The 18,093-nt window shown below is 50.1% G+C and overlaps 1 protein-coding gene across 2 annotated transcripts in view; it reads left to right on the top strand.

Annotated features, from left to right (window-relative positions):
- Nucleotides 1-18,093, top strand: part of HCN4 (hyperpolarization activated cyclic nucleotide gated potassium channel 4) — a 106,628-nt gene that overhangs the window by 64,682 nt on the left and 23,853 nt on the right. For both annotated transcript variants that reach the window (XR_003530049.1, XM_027657530.1), the window contains exons 4-7: nt 2,592-2,810; nt 13,742-13,888; nt 15,159-15,399; nt 17,070-17,234. Coding sequence is in view for 1 of the 2 variants with exons in the window: in XM_027657530.1 (XP_027513331.1) it covers nt 2,592-2,810; nt 13,742-13,888; nt 15,159-15,399; nt 17,070-17,234 (772 nt within the window). In the remaining variant the exon portion in view is untranslated. The remainder of the gene's footprint in view (nt 1-2,591; nt 2,811-13,741; nt 13,889-15,158; nt 15,400-17,069; nt 17,235-18,093) is intronic.

Raw genomic sequence — 18,093 nt, 5'->3', positions numbered from 1 at the left:
GATGTTAGAGTTTTGGATGACTAATTCCTACAAAACACTGGCAAGCTTCCTTGTAAACAGCACTCCTGAACAGCAAGTTGCTGGAAGAATGGCTTTTAAAACTTGAGCCTGCCTGGTGCCCAGATGTTCACTGCCATTAGAGACCCTGGCAGCCAGTTTTCTAATACATCACATTCTAGCTCAGCTATTCTTATTCTGTCTGCCCAAATTCCCTTTGGAATTTCACCTCAGCATTTCTTTCCTCCCTGCTCTCAATTCTGTTGTGGAGGTGTGCTGCCCTGTTAAACTACTGCCACACTGAACTCAGAAAGCAGCAGCATTTCTGCAACATTCAGTGAGAAATGGGAAAGGAATTCATTTAACAAGGAAGGAGTGGGACAGGACACCTGCCCTGCCCTCTCTGCCCCAGTAAAGCTGGACACGTGCTTCCCATTTTTACAGCCGATGCACCATTTTAAGCAAAAGTTGTCTCAGGATTCCAACTTCTCTGCTGAAGCAGGGACAGTGGATGGGCTAAAGCCATGGATTTACAGCCATTCTGTAAGTGCAGGGGCTTTAGCTGCCAGTACTCCAAGGCTGAGGGAAAGGGCCTGTGTCTCATGGAAATGTTAGCACTGAGGCTGCAGGAATGCCTTTGTGAGCTGCTCGGTGCCTTCATGGATCAGAAGTGGGTCTCCAAAATGACAGATAACATGGAGGGTGAAAAAAAATGCCTCCCCCCCCTCCCAACTTCTTTGGCTAGGACTCTTGGAGCCACAGCCTAGGCATAAAGGAGCAAGAGGATTCACTCCTTTGGCCCTTACACTTGAGGCAGCACCATGGCCAGACCCTTCCTGCTGCCCTGGACAGAGCCACAGGTGCCCTTTGCCCTCCCCTGTTCCTGGCTCCCCTTTGGGCTGCAGCTCCTCACACACACGAGCAACTGCACAGCCAGGAGCAGTCACCAATGGCCACATTGTCTCTTGCCCCCTCTCTCTCTTGGCTCGAGGGTAATTTTTCCAGGGGAGCAGGTTCCTGCTTTGTTAGGAGGTGAGCCCAGACAGGCTGGCGCCAGCAGGGAGCAGGTTGCAATCTCTGCTGGGCTGTGAATGTGCTGCTTCTCCTCTGTCTGCTCTGCTGGCACTGGTGTGGCTTTGCCCTTCTTGTTGCAGAGTGAATCAGGCCTGTCTTGCATAATGTAACTGAATCTGGCCCGGTAACACTAACCCTGTCTTTGTCCACGTGCTTATCTCCTAACCAGGCATCAGCTCCCTCCAGAGATCCCAGCTCTATGCCACAGCTCCCAGTCAGCAGGGCTGTGCTTTGTCATGGTTTGCTACCTGTAAGATGACTGAAAAATTTCCATCTGCATCAGTGGCTCTCAGAGCTGTTTGCAGAGGTCATCCCCACCCACCTCACCGTGCTTGCACACCTCCAAGGGGTGCCCAGTAAATCCAGGGTACTGGATTTACTGCTGGGCACTGGTGCTGAGGCTGATGAGTGGAGGTCACACAAGTGTTCCTTGGCTTGTTCAACAAGCCACCACCAGGCTTTCTGTGCAGTGACCTTCCCAGATGCTGTGTACATGTGTCTGCACAGCCACATCCATAGTGTTCACACCTTCCTGGGAGCAGAGAGAAGGCTGAGGAGTGCTCAGGTCACGTGCTGCGATGAGTGTCACGTAGCACAGGCATTTTTCACATGCCTTGTAAGAGCAATGTGCGATGACAGTGCATTTACTTTACACGGTTTTATGGCAAGGACTTGCTAGCAGATAGTACCCACAGGACAGCAAATGTACCTTGAGCTGTTCCATGAACTCAAGCTAATCAGAATAATTATGAATCTTATGCTGGTTTTTCTCCCTGTGCCATGATGTAATTGCTGAGGTGCTGCTTGTGTGAGTTGCAGTGGCAGAGCACAAGGTGTCCTGGAGGAGCCTCTGCCTTCCACTGGCCTCTCCTGGCAGGTTATTGCTGCTCTCAAATGAGACCATTTGTAGTTGTCTAAGCTCCCTGGAAAAAAGCCCCGTTTTACACTGAGAAGAACTTGCTGTCTGCACATTATCAACTTCATTTTCTGCCCTTCCCACCTCCTCAGGTAATGACCACAGATCCTGACCATTTCCTAAATTGCTGGGGAGTGATTTTCCCCACTCTAAGATCTTGCTGCCAGTAACCTTGCTCAGGCAAGGTTTTACCAGTCTTTTACCAGTTCTGCGTTAAAGTCCATTTCCCACTGGAGTAATCACTCCCTTCAGTTCCTTCTCCCACATGTGGGCCATTGTGAAAATATCCCAGTGCATCATCTCAGTTTATCCCAGGTTAGCAGCATGTCAGACAGTCTGGCTTCCTTGCTGGAAAGAGTACATGGAATCTGGAAGAACTGTGGCCAAAGTAGGTAATGTCAGATGACTAAATCCGTGCTTATTTTTCCAAGTGGAGCGTGCCCAGCTGCTCCAAGCCACCACAGAATTAAACTGCCCGTTTAACATATGGAGGTGCTTTAAACATGGATTTTGGGGTGTAACATTGGGTGTGCTTTTCCGAGCCGTGTCCGTGTCTGGAGCGCCGTGTCCCGGTGCTGAGCTGTGCCTGTGTGTGTCTCCACAGAACGACTCCTGGGGGAAGCAGTATTCCTACGCCCTGTTCAAGGCCATGAGCCACATGCTGTGCATCGGCTACGGGCAGCAGGCGCCCGTGGGCATGTCGGACGTGTGGCTCACCATGCTCAGCATGATCGTGGGGGCCACCTGCTACGCCATGTTCATCGGCCACGCCACCGCCCTCATCCAGTCCCTGGACTCCTCCCGCCGCCAGTACCAGGAGAAGGTAAGGACTGGGCTTGGCAGCCCTCCTGCAGCCCCACGGGGCTTTCTGTGCTCTCAGTGACCCCGAGGTGCGGTTCCCTGGTAATTCATCCCAATCCATTCACTCCAACAGACCCTCTGGAAGAAACAGATGCAAGATCAGATGAATAATAGTAATGCTAGTGGGTGATTTTTGTTGCCTCTGCTTGTCTTTTTAGATCGACGTTATCAATGTCACTGCTATCTGAAATCCTAAGTCGCTTTTTCCTTTCTGAGATCTTGTTTCAAACCCCAAGTGAATGTTCCAGAATGTGCAGCTTTTGTTTAGCAAGTACTCTGTTAAAAGTATCCAGATTATTCACTTCAGTGCTCATGAGTGAAGGTACAGAACAAACCCCAAAGCCCAGATCAAAGCTGGGAGCTCGGAGCAGGTTCCCTGGGTAGCTGTGGAATTAATTGCACCGTTGTTGAACAGCACAATGGAGGGCACAGCCAGAAATGTCACAGCTGATCAGGCTCCCACTGCCACAGCAGCCATGGATGGTGCTGGGTTTAAGGTGATGCTGTAAATCTGTGAGATGGTCAGGGCATCCAAAAAAAAAGCACCTTCCCTCAGTTAGTGGGGCCGGGGAAGCCATAGGTGAGAAGCTCTTATGGTCAGGGTCCTAGGGATACATTTGATCTGGAAACTAAGAGGAACTGGTCCTATTCTGACCTTGCCAGGTGCAGGCAGAGTAAGTGGAAAGGGGAGCTGTGATTCAAGTGAGGAAATTATGGTGAGCATGCACAGTCCAGGTGAATTTTATGTTGAGGGAGGAGGTGGGATGGCCTAGGAACAGGTTTCAGACATGAGGATTACAATGCTGGACCATGGAAAGAGAGCAGGGCAGAGAGGGAGAGCAAAGATGGTCAGAGGCTGACTCATTCTTTGAGGATAGGGAAGATCCCAAACCACAACTGGAGCTGAAAGAGAGAGAAAGCCCAGGAGAAGAGCATGGAGGGCCGGGATGCATCCAGAGCACTGGGCTTTGTGTAGAGTTTTACCTCTGTGTTACAGCTCAGACTAATTCTAATGGACAGCAAGGCATGCCAAAGAGAAGGACACTGCAGCACCAGGAACACAAGCTGATCAAATCTCTGGATGCAGAGTATTTATTCAAATGTGTTTGAAGTAGCATAGCAGTCAAGGACTGATTTGCAAATCCAACCACCTGGCCAGCCTAGAGCAGCCAAGGTTACACCTGCAGCACTGGGCACTACGGGCTTTGTCTCAAGCCAGGCCTGAAGACAAGGGCAGACACTGACCCTGGAAGTTGGATTCCAGTCAGTGCTCAGGGAAACCAGTCACCAGGAAGCCAGCAGGGACTGCAGTGGGGGTGGCAGGAAAATGTGAAATTTTAGAGCCTTATTAGAATGTGGAGACATGAATGGCAGGGTTAATGGATACAGGGGAAGAGCTTTGTGACAAAAGCAGCAGATAGAGGATTTCACAAAGGGTGTATTTCATGTGTAGTGGTTTTAGCAGGTTCATTTCCCAAGTTTTTCTCCTGGGATCGATGCCTCAGGGATTGAATACGTTAATTTTCCTCTTGCAAATGGGACAAATGATGGCCTAAAAACAAATATGTATTTACTTTCTGCATTCCTTAGTACTTGAATAGCCATGATTAAAATGAGGCTGCTCCGTGATTTGCAGCCCTGAAACTCAATTTAGTTCAGTCCTCATGGGACAAAGTGTCTGGTGAAGCATATTATAGAGAGAATCTCAACAAGTTTGGAGGTCGATTGGTAGAAGCAGCAATTGAGAGACCTCTTCTGAGGGCACCTGTGGGCTCTGCCTCTCTCCTCAGCACAGCTCAGCCTACAGGGACTTTGGGAGCTCTTCTGGGAATAGCCAGAAAAAGGGGAGGCAGTGGGGAGGGAGGGGAACAGCAGGAACATCAAACAGGACAGGAGGTTGTAGCTGCTGTCCTGAAGAGGTTTTGCTTGGTGTAACCCTCAGGACAAGGTTCAGGAGCGGGTTTTTGGTGAGGTTTCAGGTTGTCTAGACCTCTGCCAAACCAACTTGTTCTTCCCTTGTACAAACATGGCTTTTGAGAAGAGGAATAAATGCCAAGCCATGCTGTCTGTTGGCTTCAGGAGCAGGGCTTGCCTCCCTCTGCCTTGGATTCACTGAACATTTGGACATTCAATCCCTGTCCTGTCTAAATCCGGTCCTGTAGCATCTCATTTTCTGCTGTGCTGGTTTCTGCAAGGCAGGGAAGCTGGATGGGATGGATAGGGTGGTAGGAACCATGGAGAATTTGGAGAGGGATATTACACCTTCCAGGCCAGTGCAGTGCTGAGGTTCTTGAGTACAAGTGGGGAGTCCCCTGTGGCACAGTCACACCACCGTGGGCACTGCAAGGGGCACAGCCACCGTGCAGGTCTGGCCCTGGCCTCCCTTGAAAAGCTCTGGCTCAGAACAGCTCTCTAGATCTGGCACTCTGATGTGACTGTTTGATTTCCACTCCCAGAGGCAAAGGTAAAAGGGACCTGTCTGTCACATCTTGCATTGCATAGATATTATGGTCACAGAGAGAGTCAGTGGCAGGATCAGCAGCTGACTCTTATCTCTTAACCTCAGCCTGGTGTTATATCTTTGCACTATCTTTGCATCCAAGACTGGTGTCTGTTTGCTGCATGTGAGACAATGCCCCTACAGGTCTATCCTGAGGGATTCTGATAGAAACATTTCCCAAAGTCGTGTTGTGCAGTTCCGTGTTCTGAGTCAACTTGACAGCTTTGACCCAGGGGGGGAAGCCCCACATACTCGATCTCACCCAGTGCTCCCTGCCACTGTTCTCAGCTCTGCTTTTCTTACTTCATACTGCTCAGACCTTCACTCACATCTAAGCTCATCACTGACTGCAGAAGTACCCCACAGCCTGCAGTAACTGTGGCTCACGTGAGAGGAAGAGTGTTTCCTCCCCAGGAGAGGAATAAACTAGATGGATATGCAAGTTATTTTCGTGCTTTTTGCAGGTTCTCCTATTAATTTCTTTCCCTAATCCTAGAGCTCAGCTGGATTAGTATTTCTGTCAAGTCACCACACTCACACACACACACACACACACACACTCATCCTCCCCAGCAGACTCAGTAACCTTGAGGCTTTGGGGAGGGTGACTGTGCTGTTTTCTGCAGCCATGCTCCTTGGAACAGAGCAGAGACACTCCAGGCTCCTCTCCCCCATCCCAGCAGGATGCAGGCAGTGATGGGCATTGTGCAGGGAGGCTTGGCTCTCTGTGTCATCTCCCCAGGTGCACACAGAGGATTGACTGAGGAGAGGTGGGAATTGCTGCTGTCAGCGTTGCAGAGCCCAGCAAAGCTGTAATCTCTCCTTCCAGAGCCTCATCTCTCCTCAGGATCTGTGCTACACTGGCACTCTCTCCAGCTCTCTGCTCTCCACATTCATTGCCCCGCTCCTCCTCCTCCCTGAGCAGTCTATCCAGGGCCTCTTGTTCTTAAAATATATCTGAGCAGGTCCTTGCATATTCACTTGTCATTATTCTGAAGAAGCACGTGCTGCAGCACAGTTGCAAGGGGACAAGCAGGTAACACTGAAGAGAGAGTCACTTTATAAACCCTGCAGAGCACTGGTGACATCACCTCTCAGTTCCTGACACAGCCCTGCCCAACCATCAGCACAGCCTTGCTTCCCACAGTTCATCCCATGGTCTGGCTGTCCAAGCAATTTATTGTCTAACTATCAGCATTTAAGCCTGACTTCAACAAAGAGTAATTGGGGAAAATTTAGTCATTTTAAAGGCTGAAGTATAACAACTGGAATGTTCCATCTCTGTTAGAGATGTTGGACCAGTATTTGTTGGAGGGGAATTCAGACACTGCTCTTGTGCTGCGATGAGAGCTGAGAATCTGTCTAGGCTCAGGTCCCTGCTCTTTCTTGGAGACCAGCAGCAGAGAGTCTTATTGGGCAGCAGGTTTAAGGAGTTATTTGGGCTATTTTATGGTCTGTAATGAAACTGTGGAACTCACAGCTGCGAGGTGCTGTGGAGGTCTGAGGTTTGATTAGCCTCAGAATATTTAGACAAATTCATGTGAGGAAAACCTTTCAAGTGCTGCTGATTGCTGAGGTGCAGATCCAGCCCCTGGCAGTGGGCATCCCTAATGTGCTTTTGTCAGAAAATTCAGAAGGGTGTGGGTGGGAGCTGGAGTGCTCTGTGCCTCTGTTGTTCCTTCTCCTCTTCCTCTTCCTCACTGAATCTGTGTCTGGACACACAACACCAGGTAAAAGGAGCCCTCAGGCTGCCCCTTCACAGCTGCCTTGGTGCTTTAGGCTGGTTTACTGTGCAGTTTGGTGTTCTGAGCTGCCTCCAATGGTGTGTGCAGGCAATTGGGTGCAGAGATCCGAGCTGGGGTCCTGGATGCAGGATAATCACATTAGCCTGGCAACTTGCCCTTGCTGATTAGTCTCCCCCTCCACTCCCCCTCAAGCCGAGCTAATTAACCTGAGCACAGCCCTGTACTGGAGCTGCATTAATTCTCGTGGCTCCAGGGCTGGCTTAGCCAGGGCTGCCTGGGGGACAGCAGGGCACAGATACACTGAGGTAACTCGTGTCAGCTGCTCTGAGCCCGGAGTTGGGCACAGACTGCCGGAATTCCCACACCTGCTCTGCCACAAAGCTGGCGGTGGGAAACTTCATTACCAGTCTGGGCAGGATTTGAAGTGACATTCCCAAGTGCCTGTAGGTTCTCAGGTGGCATTCCCACATTCCTAGAGTTCAAAGGGGTTCTGTAGAAGTCCCCTCCTGAGGGAACATCCGTTCCGATGCCAGGAAAGCTGCAAAGCTCCCGTACTCCTTTGGTAATGTGTATGAAGGAGAGGGTACAGAGTGTGCAGCACTTCAGAAATTAAAGGTGTTTGGAAAACTTAATCAAATGCAGAATGTAATCAGATTTCCTAATTGGAAAAAGTTTGGAGAGCTTTGCTTCATCCTGTCCTGTCTGCACTGGTTGTGTATTACCTCAGTCTGTGCAGAGGTGGCCTGAGAGCCGTCATGTCCCATGTTACTGTCAATCAAAGCATCTGCGGTTGATAACAAGGCTTATAAATGATGTACTTTATTGATTGTGTCTCTAAGCCTCTGATGTGCCTGGGCCTGGTGTCTCAGCACTGCCTCAGGGTATTTTTTCTGTGATCAGGGGTTTCTGGCTGGTTTGCAGAGTCAGTAAGAATGTCAGACATAGGCAGTGGAGTGTTATGAATAATGAGTTGTTCATCTCAACCAGAAAATCAGAAATTTGTGTCAACCGTTTTAAGGTTATTTAATCCTTCTCATGAAAGAATCCTGGGTTGATTATAAAATGGAAATGGTTTCTGAATGAAAACCTAATGGTTTCTTTTAAAAATATCTCGCGGTGCAGACTGCCTTAACTGAGCTGGGGTCAAGTAGTTCTTATTCTCGCAGAGGAATATTTCATTGGTGAACTTGGTTTGCCCATGTTTTACTAAGAGAAGCCCCATTTTGAAGCAGTATAACATGTATCATATACTGCAGTCACAGCTCAGATTCTGACATCTTATTTGTGAGCGTGGCAGTCAAACAGTTCTGTTCGGCTGACGGGAGCTTGGTCTGAGCAGTGTCTGTGCACGCACAGGGCCTGCCTGCCTTGTCAGGGAAAGGGAAGTGTTCTTGCCTCAGCAGTTCTGCAGATCCCAGTGTGGGATTTCAAACTTCATTATCAGTTTTGAAATTAATTTTGGCACTTGAACTGTACCTAAATAAATAAATAAATACCTCACTGTGGAAGTGCGAAGCCTCCCCGCCGAGCCAGCTCTCCTGGCAGAAGGCTGCTCCCAGGAATCTTGATTTCCAATTGCATACGCTCACTGTTCCCTTGTCCCCATCTCCAGCCTTTGTGTGGTGACAGATTTCACCTCACCTCCCTCGTTCTGCTCCTGTGATGAAAGTACTGTCGGTGCCTTTTCCCCACCACACTCCAGATATGTGGATCCAGTGACACAACCTGACATATCCAAAATATCCTGTGATCTGAGTTCCAGGAGATTGGCTGACCAGGTCCAAAAGTGCCCTGTGCTGGACTAGTGACTTATGCTGGGATGTGACCTCTCAAACCCAGCGAGGCCTTCTCCTCAGGGGCTGTTCCCAGGCTGGAGCTATCCAAGGAAAACAGGCTGTTTCCATAGCTGGGAGGTACAGGTTTGTACATAATACAGTCACCATTGCACCACCTTCCTGGGATGAACAGGATTAGACCTTTTGTCTGAGCACCTGTAAGAGCAGACAAACAAGGCATTGCCCACAGCATTTAATGCAAAGAGATTTGTCCCAGAGCTCTTGGATCTGCTCTTCTTAGATCCCCAGAGGGAGCAGACACTTACATTGCTTGCAGCAAAAGTGGATGAGGTAAAAAAGGGTTTCATTAGGCTCACTGGTGACCCTGTTGCCACCTCCCAGCCCAGAAATGGGATTATCTGTTCAGACAATCCTTGCCTGAACAAGTGCTGGTGAACAGCAAGGGGAGGCAGCTGCAGCAGCTGGTGGTTACAGCCACCCTCAGGAATGAATGTTGGATAGAAGATGGGGAAAAAGCTCTGGGAACTTTCTGGTGGTGTCTGTGGGCTTTGCATGACAGTGAGGGATAAGGAGCCCAACTGTGGGTAAGGTGATTCCTGAAGGTACCAGGTAGGAAGGATGAGAGTGTCCCAGGCTTTGCAGCAGGTAACATGTAACACTGAGAAGTCATCTGCTGGTGGCAAAACTAGTGAGTGCCGTGGTACAGAGGTTAACCCAGGCTTTGGAGGAGGTCAGCACATAAAACTCTTGCAGAATGGAGGTAGCTACCAAGTTGCTTCCAAAGCTGAAGAGTAGAGAGACTTGGGTTTTAAATTTAGCTCATTAATCAAAAAGCAGAAGTAGCACTGATAATGTTTGGTGCTGTGCTCAATGTGGACTGAGCTGTTCTTGTTGAAGTGGTGTTGAAATTACCACTGGCTCCTGAACAACCTGCTGTAATTTACCTGTGCCACACTGATCTCCCCCAACTCCTCCCATGCAGCCACTCCAGCTGTCTTCCCACAGGCTCTGGATAAACTGTTGGAGACTGCACCAGTTACAGATCTCAGCAAAATTTCAGGAAGAAGGAAGAGAAAAATTATAAAAGCAAGCAAAAAATTATAAACCCACCAAAGATCACACCAGAAGTGTCAGAGTGATTTTATTGTGTTACAGAACTTCACTTTTCTTCCCTTAAACCACTTGCTCCTGGAGTCGTCCTGCAACTCCAGGAGAATATGTGTCCTGATCATTTTGAGTAAGATGTGGAATAAATCCTGAGTATGGGAATATGAATGGTTTGAGAGACAAAAAACCCCAGAACTCAGCATTTGTGTAGGTTTGATGATTACTGAGTGCTGGGGAGCTGCACTGTTTTACTCCTAATCAGAGATCAGAGAAAATAAAATGGAGGTGCAGCTGTGTCCCATCCAGACCCTCGTGTGGTGGATCTCATAACTCAATCTTTCCCCCATGAAGCACTAAATTCCATTTGGGAGAGTACCAACATTGGACAGGGGGGCTGTTTATGGCTCTTAATCCACTCTCCCAGGGTATGTCCTACCAGGATGGGAAATGCTGTCAGAGCATTGTAATCTTTCTCTGAATTGAACGTCCATTGCTCTGCTGGAGCCTCCTTTTCCTTACACAGGTGCATCTCCTGTTACTCCATTCCATGGAGTTCAGCTGTGGAGACTGAGATTGAAATGAAACCTGGTCCCACAGTGACTTCAGCCTATTTCTAGAAGGATGCAAACAGTATCATAGAACCTGGAATCTCCTGAGTTGGAAGGAACCCACAAGGATCATCCAGCTCCTGGCCCTGCACAGGGCACCCCAAGAGTCACACCATGTGCCTGATTCAGAATTAGGAATAGTTGAGCCTCTTCAGCCAGTGATTTATTCCTGCCTGAGAGAGGAGCATTGAGGGCATGGAAGGAGTTAAAAATATTTAGTTCCCTTTGGACTGTGAGTGATCTGAGCTTTGGTAGAAGGGGAGGGGAGTGGTGAGGCAAGGAGGGAAAAGTGGCCAGTTATAGAAGCAAAAATACTGAGCTAAATGGTTTCCTTTTGATATATTAATACCTCCTTCGAGGGCTTATTTGAGGAAAAACAGACTTAAGAAAATGAGCTGGGATTTAAATGGACTTGATTGTCTTCAGAGAGATTTAAATAATTCCTAAATGAGTCTTTTTAGTTGAACTCAGAGAGGCCACTAATCTCTGAGCACAGGTCAGGCTGAGGACACAGAGACAAGTGGGAGACTGAGGAGACAAGCACGAGGGAGGAAGGAGGTGAAAGGGGCTGACAGGGGAGGCCTGGCCACGTCTGAAAGGAACAGAAAGGGGCAAGAAGTGGCTTCAGAGAGTGCCAGATGTGCATGGTACCGAATGCTTGACCCTGCAGGAGTGGGGCCTTCAGCCTGGCTGAGCAGCTCCAAGGAAAGGGGAAAACCCCACATGAACCTTCAGTTTATCAAACATAGAAAGAGGGACTGATGCTTTCATTTCTGAGCATCTCTGCTGACTCCATCTCTGCCCACTGGAGTTAAGGGCCCCCAACCCCTCCAGCTGGCTGGGTGAGAGGAGGGAGCAATAGCAAAGGCAGGAGAGACAAGATACCTTCCTCTCATTAACAGTGACAGAGAATGATGGTTTCTTATTTTACAGCTTTCTTTTATAACCATGATTTTAATTTCTAATCAGAAGCAGCACCTTTATTTCTGGTGAAGTAAATTCGTCCTGTTTTCCCTCTGAGCCTTATCTGGGGACAGTGGTGGCAGGAGAATCTGACAAGCCCCAGGGACATTGCAGAGCAGTAATTTATTGCTCTGTGTTACAAAGCAATAAATCCACGTACAGTAGTGAATAAGCAGAGTCCCAGTCACCCCATCCAAGCTGTGCTTGTGAATTTGAGAACTATGGGGGTGTTATTCCCAAGAAGCAAAGGCCAGCTGAAGATGGATAGCAAGGGCTCATGGTGGAGAGAAGAGGGGTAGGGGCAGGGGGCTGGTACCAGGTGATGGGAGGCATCTTGTGACACTGGTCAGTGCTCCGGTTCAAGGCACTGGACTAAAACTGAGGGTATAGGGTGATAATTTTGGTAAATAATTTATTCAACAACAACGCAGCATTAAAGCAAGCAGAACTCTTTATGGATTCCAGATAAATTTCCTAAACCTGAGTCAGCAAAAGCTGGTGCCTAATGATTTCACTTTCCATGGTGAGTGTCCTGCTTGTCCCATGTCCAGTTTGCCAGGTTTTATGGATGTCTCATGCTGCAGTGCATCTCCAGTGGCAGGACACATCTGCGTTTAGGCATCTAAGCCAAACTTTTTGCATTTAAGAGCATAACTTGCAAAATTCTCCTTGGGGTCAGGCCAAGGAGTTGCCAACATGTGAGACCCTGGTTTCTACTCCCTCTCCCTGCCTCTCTCCCTCCCAGCACCCAGCACATCCTGTCCTGACACAGCATCCTGCCAGTCCCTGCAGAACTCCAAAATCCCAATAATTAAGTGCAGGGTTCATTGCCAGTGCTCTGCCTGGGGTGACTCGCTTGACTTTGATCAGGCTGGAGTGATCATGAATATTTACAGTCAGCTCCTCTGCTTTGGAAATGCCAGGAAAGCCCCAGTGTCCCCTCTGCCACCTTGGCTTCTCAGAGTAATTCCTTCTCTCCCTGGTGCAGATGGAACTGTTGGCATGTGAGGCAGGGCCGGCACAGGCTGTACCAGAGCAGAGAACTGGGGTGTGCAGGAGCGGCTGTAACGAGCCCAACTTCAGTAAATAGACTCAAGCTGCACCAAAGGGACATTCAGGGACGGACTTATCAGGGAGAAGAGGGGAAAGAGGGATAGGAAAGGAGCAACACGGTCCTTTTGTCAGGTACACACTCAGGATCATGTTCTGACCTCCTGCCCGTGAGAGGGAGCGTGGCCATTGCAGTGCACACACTTTGTCCCTGCAGCACCTTCAGGGCAAGAGGACCCACTTACAGCCCTGTGCCCTTGAGGAAGTGTAATTTATTCTTAGAAAACACTATTCATCCCCCAAACCCACTCTGGCATCAGTCAGAGCATGTCCTTGTATTCCCCTCTAACACAATGGAAACACGAACCATTAGGAAGAAATGTGGATGGGTTAGACAGAGTGAGTGAATGGGGCAACAGGAGCCAGGAAAGGGGAGGAAAATCAGGACCTGTGCAGCCCTAGGGAAAGCAAAGGTGCCATCATGGCAGGGCAGACAGAGGGAGGAACAGCAGGTCATGGGTACTGCAGCTTCAGACAAGTAACTCAGATTTGGGTCCTCTGTGTGTCCTTCAGTTTGTGACTGCACACCCAAGGGCAGATGTTCTCTGCTTCCTGTGGCCCCTGGTACAGTGAGTCCTGTGCTCAGTGAGGCCCCGAGGTGCTACACGTCCCTGCCAGGTCACACCCTGGCCACCACTCTGCCGTGTGCCATGGGAAACCTGCTGTGGGGGGCACGTTGTGCTTTCCTTTCTCTCATCCTGGACAGTCTTTGCTCAGCACTGTTTCCTCAGAGGAGATTCCCAGCTGAGCACTCCTTACTCAGCTCTGCTCCCAGGGCAGGACAGGCACGTGGGCTGCTGCACACCCAGGCAGTGAGGAGTTGTCTCCACAGGGTAACTGGCTGAGGATAAGTTTAAAAGTTAAAACGTGGGGCAGTCATTTGAGGAATATGACAGCCAAGCCTGCAAACTCCCCTTGGAGTCAGACAGTTGCTCTCTCCTCCATCAGATTTACCTTCCTGGGGCTGGCTTGGTGTGAAGGGAGCAGATGTGGGGGTGGTCCATGAGCAGGGACCATCTGTTGCATGTCCTGGTAATTCCTGCCCTTGCTGTCTCCCTGCACAGTACAAACAGGTGGAGCAGTACATGTCCTTCCACAAGCTCCCGGCAGACATGCGGCAGCGCATCCACGACTACTATGAGCACCGGTACCAGGGGAAGATGTTTGATGAGGAGAGCATCCTGGGGGAGCTGAGCGAGCCCCTGCGAGAGGTGAGGAGGGCAGGGAGTGGGCATTGCATTTCCTGTCACCCTGGGCAGCTGTGCAGCTCCTGGTGCAGTGTCTCAGCAAACTCCCACCTCGTGTGTTTATCTAAAACTCTGCATGGTGTGCTGGTCTCGTCTGTGCCCCATCTACCAGCTGGGACAGCAGGCAGAGGCAAAGGAAGGAGGAGCCTCCTAGCAGGGCCCACAAATCAAAGAAGTCTTTACAGAAGCCCCCCTCCCCAGCTGAAGCCTGGCAATGCAGGTTCTCCCTGGAATGTCAGCAATATGTCACCCACAAGTTCGAGGAGGGGTCTTTCTTCTGTATTCCTCCCCCTGTAATGTACCTCCATGGGAGAGAGAAGAGCTGAGGAAATGCCAGCCATGTTTCAGAAGTAGTTTTGCCAAAGTCTCAAAGGGCAACCCTCTGAAACTCCCAGTGAGGAGGTGACAGATGCTTCCCCAGATCTCTTCCTGCTCCAGTCATCCATATGCTCCTTCCCTGTGTGGCTGGGGAGTGCTGTGCTGAGGTGATTTACTCAGTATCACTTTCTGCCACTCTCTAGGTCTGAGCTGACACACACAGAGCAGCTCCTGTGCTGTCACACCCCCCGAGTGACACCGAGCCACAGGAGAGACACAGCCCGTCTGCTGTGTGACAGCTGAACAGCTGAGCTGGGATTTCTTCAGCCAAGGCTGATGATCCAGCCCGTGCCCCAGTGACTGGTGGCTCCTCTCCCTCCCCTCTCCTGACACTGTCCCAGTCTGCACAGGATAATTCTTTCTCCCAATGCCTCAGCACATTTGTGCAGTTTAATATCTCACTGACAAGCAAGGGCAGCAGAGAACGTGGGGCTGCCAAGGTGAGTTATGACATCTTCCCAGAGAGGAGCCCTGGGCTGTTTCAAAGAGCATTTCACCAGTGCTCTGCAGCTCTCACAGTCCAAGGTTTCCTGCAGAAAGAAGAACACTGTGTGTGTTTGGGAGGTTGAGAGTGCTGTCCCTGCTCAGAGAGGAAGCATAGGAATCAAGGCAGTGGAGCATGATGTCGGGCTGTCAGCTCCAGCTCACCAGCATCCAGAGCCTGTTCCAGCCTGCACCGGGGGAGCCACACCAAGGGATTTTTCTTCCCACTTTGTAATGCACAGATCAAGTAGGGGATGTCCATAGGTCATTAGATGTTGACTAAACACGTGTGTCTTTTCTGCTCCCTGTCCCATCTCTTCTCCCCCCTCCCTCTCCCTCCACCTCTCTCTCGTTTGCATCACACCGTGGTCAGGAAATCATCAACTTCAACTGCCGGAAGCTGGTGGCCTCCATGCCCCTGTTTGCCAACGCAGACCCCAACTTTGTGACGTCCATGCTGACCAAGCTGCGGTTCGAGGTGTTCCAGCCGGGTGACTACATCATCCGGGAGGGCACCATCGGCAAGAAGATGTACTTCATCCAGCACGGCGTGGTCAGCGTCCTCACCAAGGGCAACAAGGAGACCAAGCTGGCCGACGGATCCTACTTTGGAGGTACAGCACCCATTGCTATGCTCATACATTCCCTAAATTGTCCTGGACACACAGGGATGGCACCGCATGGGACTGACACCCCAGGCACCTCCTCCTCCATCTCTGTTCATCTCACCTGCCCCGCAGCTTCCCATAGAGGAGATGGTGCAGTGGGAGGTGACTGGGGCTCGTGGGTACTGCAGGAGTCCAGATAATAAATAACAAAACAGAGAAGGGAGCTTTGTTCTTACAGGTCCCAAATACTGACAATCAGTGAAGCTGAGAACCTAAAGGTAAAAAATGGCCCATTCTCAAATCTCCAGGCACATTTATAGTATTGCCTAGTCCTGCTGTCTGGCATCTACCACTCGAAGTGCTGGATAGACATGGAGGAAAAAACACTGTCCATCATTTCCCCAGCCTGTGGCTCAGCAAAATGTCAGGAAGGTCAGCAGGCAGGCAAAATGTGTCAGCAGCAGAGTTCTGGGACTAGCATGAGGTCAGAAAAGATTTAGGATATTGCTCTTATGGGTAACACAAAGCCCCCTCTCCTGTCAGAGCCCCATAGAGAGCTCATACAGCCTGAGACAGGCAGTCCTCTGGTAGATGAATGTTGTGGTACAAGCACCATTAATGATCTGCCGAGAGGAGGAGGATGAAACCTGCCTTCCCTTCTGTGAGGCCTTTTCTCTAGAAAGTCCCTGTCATTCATTGCCCACACTCCTGTTACTCTTAGTTCCAATGGAACAACCTCTCAGCACCTCCCTGGAGTACAAGGATTTTTCATGTCTGCAAGCTGGGATTTGGAGTTACAGAGATACCCTGACTGACAGATTGGATTGAAATTGCCCATGACATTCCCTGTGTTGTAGATACCATACACACAACTCTTTGGGGTAGACTTAGCATGAATCCAAGGAATGATGCTGGTGGATTGACACCCAACATACGCAGAGAGCAGAGCACTGTCAGGCTTTAGGTCACACCAGCTGTCTTGAAGTGCCTGTCTTAGCTGCCCATACTCTATGTAAGCAGTGGAAAAGCAGGATTTGGGAGCTCTCTGTTGAGTGTTCCAGGAGCTGTGGTTGAATCAAGGGCTTTCTGTTCTGTAAGAGCTGAGCATCCTCCAAGGAGGGGATGACTGCAGTGTAAATACACCGTGAGTTGGTAGGTGCCATTAATGTGGCTCTCCCTGACAGTCTGTAAGCATGTGGTATATCCCCAAAAATCTTTGAAAACTGTGAAAAGACAAATGTTCCAGGTGTGGGGATCAAAATTACACCCAGGCACCAAAAGCACATGTCAGCAGAGAGCCTTTACTACAAATTTAGAGAGAATCAGCTTCAATGAGAGCACGGCTTGACCTTGTGCTCCCAGCGCCCACGAGGAGCTGGAGAAAGACAGCTCCTCCAGTAGGAATGCACAAATGGTATCTTTGATAATCCACCATAACAAAACTTGCCTGGCTAATTAGATCAGCAGAATCCCCGAGGTGCAGCTGTGTGTGGCAGCTGCCACGACGGAGCCCCTGGTATTTTTAAATGTTGGTGCACAGGCAGGGTATTAGCACTGGCCGTGTTTTCGGTGGGGGAGCAGGTGGAGCCCAGCTGGAGAGGAGGCTGGGTGTGAGGGTCAGTGCAGGGGGTGTGCCTGTCCCCTGTCCCCTGTGCCAGCCTGCTGTGTCCTTGCAGAGATCTGCCTGCTGACGCGGGGCCGGCGCACGGCCAGCGTGCGAGCCGACACCTACTGCCGCCTGTACTCCCTGTCCGTGGACAACTTCAACGAGGTGCTGGAGGAGTACCCCATGATGCGCAGGGCTTTTGAAACCGTGGCTCTGGACAGGCTGGACAGAATTGGTAAGTAGAGGTGTGAGAGTCTCCTTCTGTACCTGCTGCCTTGGCAACCTACCTCCAGGCTCGGTCCTTAGTTCCTTTGCTGAGTTGTGAACTGCAGGAGATCCCAGCCTGTCTCTCCCTGTCTGACTTCGGGTCCCTCAAGGAGCCCTATAATCTAAACCTACTGAGGGTAAGTTTAGATTAGGTATCAGGAAGAAATTCTTCCCTGTCAGGGTGAAGAGGCCCTGGCACAGGTTGCCCAGAGAAGCTGCGGCTGCCCAGTTCCTGGAAGTGTCCAAGGCCAGGTTGGACGGGGCTTGGAGCAACCTGGGCTAGTGGAAGGTGTCCCTGCCCATGGCAGGGGTGGGACTGGATGAGCTTTAAGGTTCTTCCTAAACCCAGACCACTCTGTGATTCTGTGATTGTTACAGCTCATAGTGACCCATCCCAGGATGCTCTCCGTCCTGTGGGAGACATAACCTGTGCTGAAAAGATCCTGTGTAACTACAGGAGACCAGGATAAAATTCCTTGGTCACAACCAGAGGCATTTAACACAGAGAGATTAAGTGACTTATGCAAGGTCATGCAAGAGGGCTGCAGAGCTGAGGACTGAGTATTTTGGACTCCCAGTCTAACTTCTTTAGCCTATTATGCATCTCTTATTATCCATCTCTCTGCTTTTTGAATGGAAAAGGTCAGTGGAGGTCTGAGTACAATGCAGAAGGTGAGGAGGATAATGGGGTGAGGGGGGTAGGGAATAACCTGGCATCCCAGCAAGGGGTGCAGTGCCTCTGGGGCTTTTCCTGCCAGGAACATTTTATTCAGTGCATCTCATTACCTGCTGCAAATCAGAAAGTGTGACCCCTGAGGAAAAGGTTC

The sequence above is a fragment of the Corapipo altera genome, unplaced genomic scaffold (assembly GCF_003945725.1).
Source record: "Corapipo altera isolate COAL_440 unplaced genomic scaffold, ASM394572v1 308, whole genome shotgun sequence".
Taxonomy (NCBI): domain Eukaryota; kingdom Metazoa; phylum Chordata; class Aves; order Passeriformes; family Pipridae; genus Corapipo; species Corapipo altera.
This window is presented reverse-complemented; position numbering and strand designations above follow the sequence as displayed.